This window comes from Schistocerca americana, chromosome 4 (assembly GCF_021461395.2).
Source record: "Schistocerca americana isolate TAMUIC-IGC-003095 chromosome 4, iqSchAmer2.1, whole genome shotgun sequence".
Taxonomy (NCBI): domain Eukaryota; kingdom Metazoa; phylum Arthropoda; class Insecta; order Orthoptera; family Acrididae; genus Schistocerca; species Schistocerca americana.
Genome location: NC_060122.1, coordinates 794,645,500 through 794,663,059, shown reverse-complemented (window position 1 = coordinate 794,663,059; position 17,560 = coordinate 794,645,500). Strand labels below are relative to the sequence as shown.

The 17,560-nt window shown below is 39.7% G+C and overlaps 1 protein-coding gene across 1 annotated transcript in view; it reads left to right on the top strand.

The window, feature by feature from the left end:
- The first annotated feature begins 3,088 nt into the window (after positions 1–3,088).
- LOC124612516 (zinc finger protein 182-like) overlaps positions 3,089–17,560 on the top strand; it is a 149,766-nt gene continuing 135,294 nt past the window's right edge. The window contains exon 1 of the mRNA XM_047140770.1: positions 3,089–3,358. Within this exon, the coding sequence (XP_046996726.1) occupies positions 3,264–3,358 (95 nt within the window). The 5' untranslated portion in view covers positions 3,089–3,263. The remainder of the gene's footprint in view (positions 3,359–17,560) is intronic.

Here is a 17,560-nt window from a genome sequence, read left to right as displayed (position 1 = left end):
GAATTCAATCTTTTGTTGTTGTGTTGCATTTTATTTTATTTTAAAACCATGCACAGCAATAAGTTTTTTCCAAACTCTCCACTGACTTCTGGTAACTCTGCATGCTGAGCTAGCAATCCCTGACTTCAGGAGGGGAGGTGGTTTGATTCCATCTGCCAGCAGTCACGGAAATGATTTTCAGTGGTTTACCATTTTCAGTTCAGGCAAATGCTGAGGTTGGTCCCTTACTATAGGCTACAGCCAATTAGTTCTGAGCACCTCCATTTCCTAACAGATTTCAGTTCCCTTAAAGATACAGCCCCTCTACTTAAATGAAAAGAGCTGCATTGAAGGTGAGCCGAGCATCTCTTTGGAGACTCTTAGCACTAAAAGCCGTATGATAAATAAATAATAATCCAGATGCTCCTCATTTAGGCTCCTGCATTTGTCTGCTGGGATATACTTTAATGCAGAAAATTATCTTTCTTACAGTGCAATAAGTGACAGATGCATATTTAAATGAGGAAATATGGGAAAATGTACGGTTGAATAATTCCAGATCCTCTGCATTTTCGCCGCTAAAAATTATCTCGCTTCTCTGTCTAACAGAGCTCTCTTTGTTCCAAAAGCCCTGTCGGTAATAATCACGGTGTGCGTTCCTGATCACTTCCTCAGTTCAATTCCATGCTGAAACGAAAGTTTGTAAAGTAACCTTGGATGGTGAAAGGAGACTGGAGTATGACTGCTTCTAAGTCGTTTGCCTATATACACCACTCCTAATTAACGAGTTTATGTCTCCGATTGGTGAAAACTCCAAGATCAATATCGAATAAAATGATTTATTGATCTTTATGGAAATTTTCTGAATAAATGAAAAACAGGAGTCTTTGTATGATCCTCTTTAACAAATCTTTCAACCCTTTTGACAAAATCCCGCCTACGTCCTTGTGTTTACCGTCTAATAAACTTATCATAGGTTACGAAAATGCCTAAGGACGGATAGAGGAAGTGCCACTTTTAGGATGATTACACAAGAGAGTGGTCTTTTGTCAAGGTAGGTCGTACGGACCAGGAAGCGTTGTGAGAGATTTGTAGCTTTTTCCATCTCAGTAATTCACGTAGATATGGCAGAAGTGAGGCGTCATTTCTACGAAAAATCATACAAACAGATTCGCGTTAGGACATCGACTTCAAACGCTATTTCGACAGTAATGATTAATGCAATTTCCCTTGAACATTTGCTCGTTGCTGCTGCAGAACTAACAACAGTTAATAAAGTCGTCAAGCATCATTAATCCTGCAGTTCTCTTGACTTTACCGTGAAATTGCATGCCTCAATGTATTCTGAGTCCAAACTTGCCGCAAAGCAGTCAACACCCAGGAGTCAGGACCAAAGCTACAACAATTGTTAAAAAAATATTCTCGCACCACGTTATGCTTCCGAATAGATAAAACAATTGCAAGAAGTTTCATTTTACGGCATAGGTACCGTCGCATCGAGCCACAAGGCTGAAAAGATATTTTCTTTAGTTCTCCAGTACTTTGCTGAAACTGACGGAATCCAATGGAAGCAATTGAAATTTGACTCGCTGAATAACGAAACATCGGAGACAAATTGCAAAGTTTTGTCTCGACACTTTAAGGCAATTGCAAATTCAATTAGATGAATTAGTCGCTTTTTGTGGAGACAATACCAATACCAACTTCGGAGGGCTTCATCGACGCAGAATGTGTTTCACCAAATTAAGGAAGAACTAGGAAAAACAGTAGACGGAATTGGATGCCCTGCCCATATTCTCCACAACATTATACCAATATAAAGTCTTAACTGTCGACATTGAAATAATAGTCATGAAAATATTCAATTATTTTTCAATATAATCGGCAAGGACAGAGAAGCTGAAAGAGTTCCGTTTATTCGCTAATGTCAATCATCAGACTCTATCTCACTCTAAAACAAGATGGCTATCGTTAGTGCCCGCAGTTGAGATTCTTAAGCTTTGGAATCGATTAAAACAATTTTTTTAAGAAGACAGGTCATCTAAATTAATTTCAGCTTTTTTTTCAGTAATCTGGTCAGTGAAATTTACTTCGTGTTGTAGTCAACCTTGGCTCTGTTTGAAAAAATATATCAAAAGCGTGGAGGAAAATAAAATCTCGAGAACTGAAATATGAGACAATGGCTTTCTACATCATAGCGTGTGATTACTTAGAGAAATGGATTATTTCATTTAACAGATATCAAGCATTTGATTGGATGACGCTATCTGAAACCACAAATTGGGTGATGATTGCAAACACTATTATATACCCGACTTAAAATTGTGTGAAGATTTCAGGCGATAACTGTTTTCAGGAATATAGTTATCTAAACAGCTTTTCAGAAATTTAAGCGTGATGCCAACTGCTAAAATTATGCGAGTACGTGTTTTCTATTGCCTCACACAACGCCACTGTGGAACGAATATTTTCCCTGATGTAGGCAAAGTGGACTGATGAAAGAAATCGGCTGCCGCCGGGGACTGTGGAATCAATCTTACTGTACTACATTAAATACAGGCTAACTTGCTTGGAGTTTTATAAATACCTAAAAGGAAAAAAAAAGACTTGCTGAAAAACGAGTTGCATGTAATTATGTTCTAATAGACAGTAATTACATTAAATAAATATTTTCTCTATGTCTACACCCCTATCTCAGAAAGTCCCGACGAGGTACCAACTAGATATGGCAAACCACCTGTGAAGGGCAGTAGTCTGCAAGAGTATATGAAAGATGTAGATGCAGCATCCGGCGTGGTTCTACTACGTTCTATATTTTTTATTCCGTGTGCAGAAGAGTGGGTCGAGTGCGTGCTTTCACTCAGCCCGAAAACGATAACGTTTCGTCTAAGTGGAGTACTGTTGCACTATATTATCGCAAAGACAACAATGTGTGACAATTTAATCTTTCCATAACTTTACACTATGACGTTACAGGGTAAACAAATGAAGTTACAAAAACAGTGGACCGTGGATGAGGAGGCTTGTAACCTTTATATTACGAAATATGTACAAATAGGAGTAACACATGTTGCTGACTCTATCCCTGAAAGCTGCAGACAGCATCACTGTAAAATATGTGGAATCCTTACGATTGGCTACACTGCATACTAATACACTTCAGTACTAAGTGACGGTTAGCAGAAGCACCGGTAAATGAGGCGCGTAATATTAAAATATCGGTATATATTCTTTTCAGTGTGTGTGGTTTCGATAACACGGTTTCATTAAAATTCTCACATGAGATGAGCAATAGAAGGTGTGCTGCGAAAACATGCTTTAATTCACAGAAGAGCCGACCTAACCTCAAATTCTTTACGTTTCCTAAAGATGAAGCGCTGTAAGTACCCCAATACATATAAATTCCTAGCATATTTTACGTGAAACATATCGATACGTTTCCACCAATTGTACAAGGCGTATTGTTATGTGATCAAAGAATCTGTTTTTTAAAAAATTCGCGAGATGAACCTAATCTCGTCAAATGTTTTCGTACACCTTCATGTTGTCAGGCTGAAAACTCAAATGATGCAAACAGCAAAGACCTTTTAAGTGTTTGACGTATTTTTAAATAACTTACCAATGCAGATACTGACAGACGTAGATACAGTGTAAGACAAACAACCGATAATCATTAATAGATGCGAAATGTAGATATTCTGAGAGACGTAAGAGAAATATACATTTCTGATCATACGGGTGTTATGTCAAGATATCAGCCGGAAACAATTATTTTAGTGGCTATTGCGAGGTACTTTGAAAATTCTGTGGTGGGCACAGAGCTACAATGCGAAAATTAGCAGCAGTGTTTGTTGTAGTGGGAGTGTTTACATAAAAAGTTCAAACGTGAGAAGTGAAAGAAAGGCAATATTTATAAAAGGTAACTGCACCACAGGAATAAAATAAACTTGGGAGGTGTGGAATCAACAAGGTTCGGAACTGGATCTGCTAGTATTAATAACCAGCTGGATTGAGTTTCCCGTCTAACACACACACACACACACACACACACACCACCACCACGGGAGAGTCCGAAAATAATACAGTTTCTCGTGTCTATTGATTATCTGTAATTGTCTGCAGTTTATGACCTCCCAGTTACTTCGAAACTCTGTTCCAAATCCTGTAGTTACTAGTCGGAAATATAATTGTGACCATGGCCAACTAGCAGTGTCATTTTGTTTAATGCGTGGTTATTCCCCTGCTCAGACACTGTTTTAACCCACGAGCAGTTGTGTCAGGTTTTGTAACATAACTAGTTGTATGGTTGACTCTGTCAACCTGCCATCGCGTTCTCTAGGGACACGAAAAATACACTGCCTTAATATGTTTGTGATTGAAAAATATTAGGCCTAACTTGATATCGTTTTTTACATATGTAAACATATATTTTAATGTTTGAACTTCATTTCTTATAGGTAGTTACAAAACCTGATAAAAGTACCCTACCATTTTATTTAGCAACAGATGTCTAACACACACAATAATCACACATTACACTTGGGCCATGTTTACTTTGTTGTGCATATTAGTTCTACAGCATTATTGTATCATATTCTGGTGATTTATTCTATGTGTTGCTATTGTTATGTATACAAAAATTTTGTTCCTTCATCTCATCCACAGTGTTACATGCACACTTGACACAGACAATGGAAGAATACTTTCTGCACACAAACAACTTAAGACTGACAAAAAAATCGTGGTAACAACATTCTTTTTTCTGCTCCACACAATGCAGCGACTCTTCTTTTTGTATGAAGACTCTTCCAGGTGTCTATGTTCTTCCAATTTATAAGGTGCCAAAAATATTTTTAGGTCATTTGGAAGTGTAGGAGCGTGGGATGTTGTAACTAAATGAGCTTTCATAAGTTGCTGAGACACCTGTTCAAAAATATCCTTATTGGTTTATATGGAATTCCACATTGAACTGAAACAATATTTGTGCACTGATGCCAGCTATGTATATAGTGAAGCTAACCATACAGCCATTGTCCGTCTTGCAGTTAGACTAGCCACAGAGTATTTACTGCACACCTGGTCGACTATGTCAACCCTTCCCATTGCCACATTGTAGTCATTCAAGTAGTGAGGACCCAATGTTTCCTGGGTTTCAGTGGTAGGAATTGTGGGATTTCCGTTTTATTTCTTTCTCAGAGTTCAATGCAAATGATGTGTTTCAGCAAAAGTGAGATTGTCAATGGATAACTACATTACCAGTTTTCAAAAGTGATATTCTGATAGGATTCATTCATAGTTCCTGCCAGCCGATGCTTAATATATATATCATATCATTTACTTGACACCTTGTAAGGGCCATCTGGTTGTTTTCCACAATATAGTCCAACTCATGGTGTGTAGAATTTTTGACATCAAAAATAGGAGAGAGGCATTTTGCTCTGATTGTTGCCAGCATCATATTTAAAGTACCAGGGAAGCAGGTTGCTAGCCTTACTTGCCCCGAGTCCCATTGGGTTTTACCCCTAACAGCTGAGGGACTAACCGGTGGATTTGATTGTCTTTGCCGTATGAGCACAAAGGTGACCACGACTCAGAATATGTCCGAGGTGCCCAGCCTTATTCCAAAGTAACTGGTATCCCGACTGTCGGGACCACTTACTTGGCCACTCGTACGTTGCCCGTGGTTCATGAACTAGGACATGACTACAGGAACCCACACCATGAACCACCATGAACAAAGTTAGAACAGGTGGATGGTTTCAAGTACTTAGGATGCATATTCTCACAGGATGGCAACATAGTGAAAGAACTGGAAGCGAGGTGTAGCAAAGCTAATGCAGTGAGCATTCAGCTACGATCTACTCTCTTCTGCAAGAAGGAAGTCAGTACCAAGACTAAGTTATCTGTGCACCGTTCGATCTTTCGACCAACTTTGTTGTATGGGAGCGAAAGCTGGGTGGATTCAGGTTACCTTATCAACAAGGTTGAGGTTACGGATATGAAAGTAGCTAGGATGATTGCAGGTACTAGTAGATGGGAACAATGGCAGGAGGGTGTCCACAATGAGGAAATCAAAGAAAAACCGGGAATGAACTCTATAGATGTAGCAGACAGGGCGAAAAGGCTTAGATGGTGGGGTCATGTTACACGCATGGGAGAAGCAAGGTTACCCAAGAGACTCATGGATTCAGCAGTAGAGGGTAGGAGGAGTCGGGGCAGACCGAGGAGAAGGTACCTGGATTCGGTTAAGAATGATTTTGAAGTAATAGGTTTAACATCAGAAGAGGCACCAATGTTAGCACTGAATAGAGGATCATGGAGGAACTGTATAAGGGGGGCTATGCTCCAGACTGAACACTGAAAGGCATAATCAGTCTTAAATGATGATGATGATGATGAAATAGGAGAGAATATCAAACCTCCCTTGGCTAGTTTGTTTGGTATGTTTCCAATGGACGAACAAACATCTTCCTCTACAAGGTTTCAGCATCTCATCTATGATTGCAAACTCTCCTGCACTATAGTTTTCATAACAATTTGTAACAAATGTACCCAAATATGACCTGATTACTGATAATTCATCTTTTTCATGCCTCTGTGTGCTTGTCACTTTATCATCACATCCCACACTTCTGTGGAGAAATAAGGACCGTCTGTGTGACATACAAGCTCTGAGAGTTATCGTACCATAATTACTCCAAAGTTTTTCAACAATTGTTTTATTTCCACCCCTCAAGCCAGTCAAATTACGGGTTCCAGTATGAGCACAGATCTCTTCCATTGGACTCTCCTTTACAACCCTCTCTCTAAAATAGTTGTTTGGTATATTGTGTTTCTAATATGCATGTTGGTGTATTCCACTAATGAATCAATCATGTCCTCACTAGTAATCTGGTTGAACACCGTCACTTCCTATGTAATATCCTTCGCTGACCTCTTTGGGCCAGGAAGGATTTTTATTATATTTGTTGAGGGCATTTTTGCTATTTTGGCTATAACACTTTCCTTGGGCCACTTATTTGTGCCATCTTTACAGACAAAAGACCTACAAATAAAATCCAAATCGTCACACCATCATCTCATAATGTTGCATATCCTCTTCTTCAGCAAATCGTCACACCATCATCTCATAATGTTGCATATCCTCTTCTTCAGATGCAATATATAAACAGAATAACCTTGACTTGGGCGGAGCTTGTGTAATATGCATTTCTGCCACTAGGTTTGTATAGCGCAACTCATTGCCAGTTCAGTGCCGCCTGTCTTGTCTATCTGGCTTAGTCGTTTCATCTGTAGTGATTGTTTCTGCTAGCGCTGATTTGTTCTGGTTTCATTTTTTCTGATGGCAAGTTTAAACAAACAACTTGCAGCTGTGAAGTTTTGTTTTCTTCTCAGTAAAAATGTTGCTGAAACTGTTTTAATATTGAAAACAACAAGATGACGCTATGGGAAAAACTCAAATGTGCAAGTGGTTTGCTTGATTTAAAAATGGCAACATGTCAATTGATGACGAACCTTGTTCTGGACGTCCTTCACCTGCCCGAATTGACAAAAATATAGAAAATAAATTGAGAGCTTGTGCTCGCAGACCGTCAACGGACAATTGATCAACTGTCAGACACTAGCGGGTTACAGTGCTCATCAAAAGAGACCCCTTTTGTGGCAGACAGGAGACTAGTTCTTCCGTCATGACGATGCACCTGCACATACAGTCATCTCTGTTAGACAGTTTTTGGCTAAAAATGGCATGGTTCTGCTGTTCCGTGAACCTTACTCTCCTGATCTGGCTCCATGCGACTATTTCGTATTTCCACGCATGAAAAGGGCACCAATTTGACATCACTGAAAAAGTTAAGAAAAGAATGAGGGAGGAGCCATCAGCCATTTCTACAGATGACTACAAACATGTTTCAAACAGCGGGAGCACTGTTGGGACAAAGGTATTAGCTGTAATGAAGAGTATTTTGAAGGGAATTTGAAAATATGTGGCTTTTAAAAATAATTCTGTATTTTTTTCTCTTTTTGGCACCCCCATGTATATGTGTATTTCCCTCTAAAGAACCCACTTCTGTTTCTGATTCACTGTTGTGAATGCTACCTCATATTTATTCTTACTCCATCAGATCAGTCACATACAGAATATTTGCTGTCATCAGATTCATCATTTAAAAGCTTTTATATGAGGAAACTTCCTGGCAGATTAAAACTGTGTGCCGGACCAAGACTCGAACTCGAGACCTTTGCATTTTGCGGGTGAGTGCTCTACCAATTGAGCTACCCCAGCATGACTCATGACCCATCCTCACAGATTCAATGCTGCCAGTACCTCATATCCTTTAGCTTTTAAATTTCCTCATTTGAGAGCCCTTTTTCTGAAACAAGCTCTAGAAGTGCAAACATAAATGAAACTTATTTGATAATGAAAGATTTTAACCCATAAAAATGATCATATAAATAATTAATATAAAATAATTTTACTTACCTTACCAGTCGCTTGGTTGACTCTGTATACCAAACAGAGCATGGACAAAAATAAACAGCAATTATTGCCAATGCTTTCCCACTTCAACTCCAGCAACAACACAGATGATTAACTGTGGCCCAGCTTGAGGATAGGTATAATCGCCAGCAGTTCCACAACGAGAAATCAGAATTCAGAACAAAACATTGAACTCTGCCTGAATCAGTCAACCCACACAACTGCTCGAGGGTTAAACTAGCTTCTGCTGATTTCTACACTGGTATTTTGATGCTGTCAACTCATAATGTTCTGTATGAATTTCATTTGTGACTAACTGAATAATAAGTCAGAATGAAGTCAAACACAGATAAACTAATTTCACCACATTTTGCACTGATGAGTGGAGCTCACTGTGTTGACCTGTAGGAAAGAGTGCTGCTTTATTTCGTGAACTTTCATCACTTGTCATATAGTGGAAGTGCATTCTACGGTAATACAGCTTACATAAGTAAAATGCTTATTCAACACAGGATAGAAATAAAAATATTGTGTGAAGTAATTAACTGTGGGTCTTAAAGGAAAGAGGCTGTTACATCCACTCCTCCATTCATTTTCCGCATCATATTCAAGCTCAACAGAGCTGTAACAACAGGAGGAATAATAAATGAAATATTGTAGAGTACTGTTGATCGGTTCTTACAAGGGAACCTCCCGATTGCATCCCCCTCAGATTTAGTTATAAATTGGCACAGTGGATAGGCCTTGAAAAACTGAACACACATCAATCGAGAAAACAGGAAGAAGTTGTGTGGAACTATGAAAAAAATAAGCAAAATATACAAACTTAGTAGTCCATGTGCAAGATAGGCAACATCAAGGATAATATTGGCTCATGAGCACCTTGGTCCCGTGGTTAGCGTGAGCAGCTGCGTAACGCGAGGTCCTTGGTTCAAGTCTTCCCTCGAGAGAATAGTTTACTTTCTTTATTTTCGCAAAGTTACGATCTGTCCGTTCGTTTATTGACGTCTCTGTTCACTGTAATAAGTTTAGTGTCTGTGTTTTGCGACCGCACCGCAAAACCGTGCGATTAGTAGACGAAAGGACGTACACCTCCAATGGGAACCGAAAACATTTGATCGCAAGGTCAGCCGATTCCTCCACTGGAAAATATGTCTGATATATTCTATACGGCACTGGTGACGGCATGTGCGTCACATGACAGGAATATGTTGTTGACCCACCTGACTTGTACACTTGGCGAATGGGTAAAAAGATTCTTGTGCTTTGCCCGATTTAGGTTTTCTTGTGGATGTGATAATCACTCCCAAAAAAGTGATGAAAACGTAAGAGTTTGTGACATAAACTGCAACAAATGAATGCAACAGTTTGACAGTCGCACAGTTTTCCCTGCTTTCTGTCAAAACATACGTTTTTAACGTTTTCAATTTTTTCCGTGTGTAGACCGTCAGATCCTACATATGTCCAAGCAAACATCAACATGTCCTGGAATTTTGGAGAGCAAAGTTGATTATGTGTGAGTGCTTGAACTTTGATAATTGTCTGAAAATAAAAAATTAAACTTTTCACTCGAGGGAAGACTTGAACCAAGGACCTCTCGTTCCGCAGCTGCTCATGCTAACCACGGGACCACGGCACTCCTGAGCTCACATGGTCCTTGATGTTGCCTATCATGCGCATGGACTACTCAGTTTGTATATTTTGCTTATTTTTTTCATAGTTCCACACAACTTCTTCCCGTTTTCTTGATTGATCTGTGTTTAGTTTTTCAAGGCCTATCCACTGTGCAAACTTATAACTAAATCTGAGGGGGGTGCGATGGGGAGGTTCCCTTGTTAGTAAATAGTCTTATCATCTGAATCAAGAAAAGTGCAGTTCATTCAATTTTCTATAAGACAAGCGAGAGCATCATCAATGATCTTACAGTAGGCTGCATGGGGAAGGAAATATGTAAAACTTATTTTTCAATATTCCTGAATGTGCATAAGATTTGTACTTACATTAGGACTAAAATACAGTTATGGAGTCCCTAGTTGTTACACTGCATTGTAAAGTTGCAATTTATTTCTTGTTTCTGTTGCTCGTAGCCTGATGGGTGACAGTATTGGGAGTAATGTTAACATTCAGACACAGTGAAGTTGAACCAAGGCTCCAGGGGTAGGCAACATTCCGTTAGATCTACTGATAGCCTTCGAAGAGCCGGCTGTGACGAAACTCTTCCATCTGGTGAGCAAGATTATGAGCCAGGCAAAATACTCTCAAATTTCAAGAAGAATATAATAATCCCAGTTCCAAAGAAATCAGGTGCTGATGTGTGGAAATTACCAAACTATCATTTTAATAAGTTATGTTTGCAAAATACTAACAAGCATTCTTTACTGGAGGATGGAAGAACAGGTAGAAGCCGACCTTGGGGAAGACCAGCTTGGATTCTGGAGAAATGTGGGAACACGCGAGCAATACTGGCTCTGACTTCTTATAGAAGATAGGTTAAGGAAAGACAAACATGTTTATAACATATGTTATTTAATCTGTATATCGAGCAAGCTAAACAAAGAAAATTTTGGATTAGGAATTAAAGTCCTTTGAGAAGAAATAAAATACTTTGAGGTTTGCCATTGACATTGGAATTCTGTCAGAGACAGCAAAGGACTTGGAAGAATAGTTGAATGGATTCGACAGTGTCTTGAAAGGAGAATATAAAATCAACATCGACAAAAGCAGAACAAGGCTAATGGAATGTAGTCGAATTAAGTCAGGTGGTGCAGAAGGAATTACATTAGGAAATGAGACACTTAGAGTGGCAGTTGAGTTTTACTGTTTGGGCAGCAAAATAGCTGTTAATGGCCGAAGTAGAGAGGATATAAAATGTAGACGCTGATGTCACAGTAAAAGCGTTTCTGAAGAAGAGAGGTTTGTTAACACAGGGTATAGATTTAAGTATCAGGAAGTCTTTTCTGATAGTATTTGGAGTTTAGCCATGTATGGAAGTGAAACATGGACGATAAACAATTTAGACAGATAGAGAATAGAAGCTTTCGAAATGTGATGCTATAGAAGAATGCTGAAGATTAAATGGGCAGATCATGTAAGTAATGAGAAGGTATTGAATAGAAATGTGGTGAAGAGAAATCTGTGGCACAGCCTGACTACAAGAAGGGATCGGTTGATAGGGCATAATGTGAGGCATCAAGGAATCACCAATTTCATACTGGAAGAATGTGGGGGGGGGGGGGGGGGGACCTTGCACAGGATAGAGTAGCATGGAGAGCTGCATCAGACCAGTCATTAGTCTGAAATCAACCACAACATATTTTTTTTACTTTGTGGCATCATAACTTAATTCTTCACAAAACAAACAAAAATCATAACCAAGTATTATATTATGTGCCCTGCAAATAATAGAATATAGCTTATTGATGTAACTTACAAAAGTTCTTTAATAATACAATTTAAATATAACATGAGCCTATTTTTGTATTTAATATTTGGACACTTATCAGAACTACACTGAAGTGCCAAAGAAACTGGTATAGGCATGTGTATCCAAATACAGAGACATGTAAACAGGTAGAATATGGCACTGCAGTCGACAGTGGCTATATAAGATGATAAGCGTCTGGCGCAGTTATTAGATTGATTACTCCTGTTAAAATAGTAGGTTATCAAGATTTAAGTGAGGTTGAATGTGTTGTTATAGTCAGTGCACGTGTGATGGGACACACTATCTGCTAGATTGCAGTGAAGTGGGGATTTTCCCATATGACCATTACATGAGCGTACCTTGAATATCACTAATCCGGTAAAACATCAAATCTCTGACATCACTGTGGATGGAAAATGTTCCTGCAAGAATGGGAATGAAGACGAGTGAAGAGAATTGTTCAATGTGACAGAAGTGCAGCCTTCCGTAAATTGCTGTAGATTTCAATGCTGGGCCATAAACAAATGTCATGTGCGAACCATTCATCAAAACGTCATCAATATGGGCTTTTGGAGCTGAAGGTCCACTTATGTACCCTTGATGACTGTACCCTGGCCTCGGCCCGACAACAGAGACATTGGACTGTTGATGACTGGAAACTTGTTGCCTGGTTGGACGAGTCTCGTTTCAAAGTGTGTCGAACAGATGGACATGTACGGGTATGGAGACAACCTCACGAATCCATGGACCCTCCATGTCAGCGGGAGACTGTTTGAGTTGATGGAGGCTCTGTAATGGTGTGGGGCGTGTGCAGTTGGAGTGATATGGGACCCCTAATATGTCTAGATATGACTCTGATAGGTGACACGTATGTAAGCATCCTGTCTGATCACCTGCTTCCATTCATATCCAGTGTGCATTCTGACGTACTTGGGCAATTCCAGCAGGACAATGCGATTCCCCTCGCATCCAGCATTGCTACAGAATCACTCCAGAAACACTCTTCTGAGTTTAAACACTTCCACTGGCCACCAAACTCCTCACACATTAACCTTATTGAGCATATCTGGGATGCCTTGCAACATGATGTGCAGAAGAGATCTCGACTCCCTCGTACTCTTACGGAGTCATGGTGTCAATTCCCTCCAGCACTACTTCCGACATTAGTCGAGTCCATGCCATGTCGTGTTGCGGCACTTCTGCGTGCTTGTGAGGGCCTACACAATATTAGGCAGTTGCACCAGTTTCTTTTGCTCTTCAGTGTAATTATTTGAAGACAAATCTTTGTGATAAGTATGTTTCAGTGTACACTAAGGAAGCCATTCTGTTGTATCACTTTCAAATGTTGTGGCATACTGCAAATGATCTTTTTTTTAAATAGTCAGTACACAGACTGTGTCAATCTTCTTTTAATTGATTCATTAACGTTCTTTTTAGAAGGTATTGGTGTTTTTCCAGTATATCAGTCAAGTTCTCCCCTCCACATCGTCAATAAGGTTGAAGTCAGGTGATTGGGCTGCTGCTTGTAAAACATTTGGCCAGCTATAGGACAAATATTTCTGCACAAAGCAAACCGTATATTTTGGATCTTTGTGAAACATGAAAGCGTTTACTGTATTCATTTTTTTGCGGCAGTTGTGGGTAACTTTTTTTAATATGTTTTGATAGACGTAATGATCCGTAACACAGCCAGTGAACACTAATCTGCTCGGTCCAAATGTGGAACAAGGACTCTTCCACATTCATGATTTACCTATGCTTTACAGTTTGCTTAACATTTGTGACTTTGAAATTCTTCATTCTTCTTCCGCCACACTATCCTTCGTCCATCTGACCAAAAATGTTATTTTTAATTTCGTCGGTAAAAATGACGTTGTTCCAGCATGTCCCTTCTTTTGAATAAGCTCTTTACCAAAGCTTTTAATAAGCTCATTAAGAGACTCTCACACGTTCTATGATATTGTTAACTGTCAATACATGTACTATGCGAGGGCGTGTATTGACATATTGTCAATCCTAGAAATATTGATGAGCGTTATTGATGGATATCAAACAATATTCTCAATATTGCCAATACATACTGAACGTGTTAGGTCAAATATTAACTGTCCGACAATATTCTCCATTCAGATGTTGACAGAGCGTCAGGAACCAGCGACGCGCTGTTAGTGTCAGCTGTTTATTTTTTCAATTCGCCGTTGTGTATGATATTCCGTAGACTCAATTTTTAAGGAGCCATTTAACACAAAAGAGTTTTAATAGGCATGTGCAAGGATAATCGTTGTATACAACACTTTAGGAGGATTCCATATGGCATTGCTTGCTTCGTTAATTTGAAAATGTAGTATAGATTGTTGTGTTACGTAGAAGTTTTGAAAAACGCTTCCATTTCGAAAAATACGTCGTATATCTGCTGTGACTAGTAAGAGGTCTGGGGAATGCGTGTCAGTTTCACAAAATTATTACAAAGCGCAAAAAAGTTTGTTAATTTCCTGAACAGGTTCTTGCCAGGCAGATATAACTGTTTCATAGGTTTCCATAGAATTTTACTTGCTGATATTTGCGAACTAAACTTCGATCATTAGAATGACTTGTCTGTCGCAAGACATCTCGAAGTTACTCCTTATATCTCGTCGAATGCGACTGCCTCTCTCATTAACGTATTTTGCCTCTCTGTTTTATCTCGTATCGACACTAATAACGTGTCGTACGATGCAAAATACACAAAAAAATCTAAAATCTTTCGGCTCCGTGATTCTGATTTCAGTCAGTAAATTAACATGTGACCAGTGGCTCCATTTTTCAACCAATCTCGGACCCATTTCCCCATTTGCATTGTTTTTTGTGCTTGCAAGCTATAGGTAATATAATTGCAGCACACGCCATTTTTTTTTATTTTTTTGGTCTTCGACACCTTAACCGTATAAAATCGCATTGCCAACTGACAATTTTTGTCAATGTTATTGATAGTGTGAGATCGCTTCAATATATTGAAAATTTGACAAATTAGTATTGTCAGTAAATATTGAAAGTGTTCAGGCCCCTTTAGCGAAGTCTGTTCAGTTCTTTAGATTCCGTTCATTCACATACAGTTTCAGTCTAGTCACTGATCCATTGTAGCCACTATCGTTCGATGCTGTGCGAATCTTCACTTTCTTTACAGTCTCGTTTGGAAGCGCACTTGCTAATTTTGGTGCACTCAGTGTAGGGTAGTTCTTTATTTCCCGTATTAGATTCATTTTATCACTCCCATCCGACGTATTTGGTTGGCCCTTTTGAGGTATTGAGTCTATTACTGTTAAGGTTACATTCCGAACGCAGCGACAGTCAAGTGTCGCCCGCCGACAGCGACACAACTGGTTTATACAGGGCAGAGCAGAGGAAACGCATGTTTTTCACTATTGAACGACTGGGACACGGTTTGGTAAAAATAATAAAAACAAGCATTACGTGATAGCTTTTTAAATGCAGTTTTGAAATATACATACATTAATTAGGTTCGAAAAATAATGTCCTGCCGATGACGTCGTTCTTGCTTGATACAAATTTGGATCCTCTGGGGAATGTTATGTATGGCTCTCTCCAACATTTCATTCGGCACGGCTTCAATTTCCTGACGAATGGAATTCTTCAGGACATCGATTGTGTGAGGCTTGTTCATGTAGACTTTTGACTTTAAATATCCCCACAAAAAGAAGTCGCATATCGACAACTCAGGTGAGCGATGGGGCAGTAAACATCACCATATCTCTAAGTACCATGTCCTGGGAACATTTGTCAAACCACATCCATGGATGCTCTCGCTGTGTGAGCTCTGGCACCCACCTCTGAAACCGTATTTCTCTCATGTTCACTTGACTTCTTTCAAGTTCTGGCGAAGAAAGTTGTTTAACATTTTAACGTAGCACGCTGATGTCACAGTAACTGCAGTTCCTTCCTCTTCAAAAAAAAATAGGGTCCAACAATCCCCATCTTTGAAATGTAGCACCACGCTATTAATTTAAACTGCAGAGAGGTCTTTGGTGTGGGTTCTCTAGCGCCCAATACCGACAATTTTGAACATTGATGTAACGGTCTACACGAAAATGTGATTCATTACTCATGATGAAGACAGTAGCATCTGAATCTTCCGTAAAAATTTCGTCCATTACGCGACAAAACTCACTGCGCTGCACAAAATCCCCCTTCACTAAGCTGCTGGACTATCATTATCTTATATGGGTGAAACTTAAGATCATCATGTAATATGCGGTGAAGCGAACGACGTTTCGGACTAGAACTGCCGTTCTCACTCACTCTACATTTTCTGGACTACGAACTGAACGGGGGGGACCACGTGGTTCCATTTTCATCACAGATCCAGTCCTTCTGAACCCTGCAACCCATCGGAGTACAGTATTTCGATGAGGCACTGCACCTCCACGTCCAACTCTAAAATTTTGACGGAAAAGACTACGGAATCATTGTTTCTCAAGTACTGTTCGACTACCATAGGCACTGAAACTGCATTTTATGGGCAGTCTGCCAACATTCATTCAGGGTCAACACCCCCTCTCGTCGCCGCGTACTAGCGGTTGAAAAAAAAAACATGCGTTCCCTCTGCTTCTCCCTGTATTATTTTGTATGTGAGCTCTTAAACGTCTGGCGCAATGTCGCGCTGCAGATCATGCCTGTACTTGTCGCGCGCGCTACGGTCGTCATTGTTGCTCCCAAACCGGTAGTGTCGACGACCGTAAATGTGGATTTTAATCGCGAAGAAGACGAAAAATTGATCGGTTGGGTCTGTCAGCCCCAGCTGTATGACGTCAAATTAGATGCACACAAAAATACAGTATAAGGCAAGATATAGGGGACGAGCTCTATAAAAAAGAGTATTATTTTTTATCTGCCCGCCGCCTTTTTGCCGTTTACTCACATTTATGAATGAAGGAACATGATATATAATCAAATTATTTTCATAAATTCTAAAATACATACATGTGGTTTGCATACTCTAAGACCTTCGGTACACACACCATCAGATTATTTGACTTGTCGCTCTAACGAAGTAGGCGCGTGTCAGCAATATCTCTCGCGGTGTTTATCTTCTGCCGTTAGGTCAGACGATAGAAATGCCACTTGCACGCTTAGAGTAGCAGATTGACGGTGACGAACTTTAACAGAACTTGATTAATTTTCACACACATTTGTTAAAATAATAAAAAGCATAGATTTACGTAACTTGATTCTGGATGCTGTTTACAATTGACAATCTGATGTTCCTTTGGTCTTGGTACGTTAATCTTATTCTCACATATCTCTGATACTTGACAAAGTGTCTATTCATTTATCTTCATGGCTATGTACAGGAATATGGTAATCTTATTAGGGGAAGACTGGAACTTGACTTATAGACTGGTACAGAAAAATGCAGATTGAGGCAGACTGACTAATCAGGGGTCTGTACACTCGTTATAATACTGCGCGAGTGTGATCCGCAAGGAGAAAAGGTTCTACGTTAGCAGCAATCTCATTGGCTGCGTTACATATTAATACACGGATCGGCGGAAGCAGAATTTGGTCCGTCTGTAAGTGTGCGGAGACGGACGAGCGGTGTGCCTGCGCTGTTGTGGTTAGCGGGGCGCGCTCTATTGGGAAAGTTGTGTACGCGCTGACTACGCGGAACTATGTACACAACA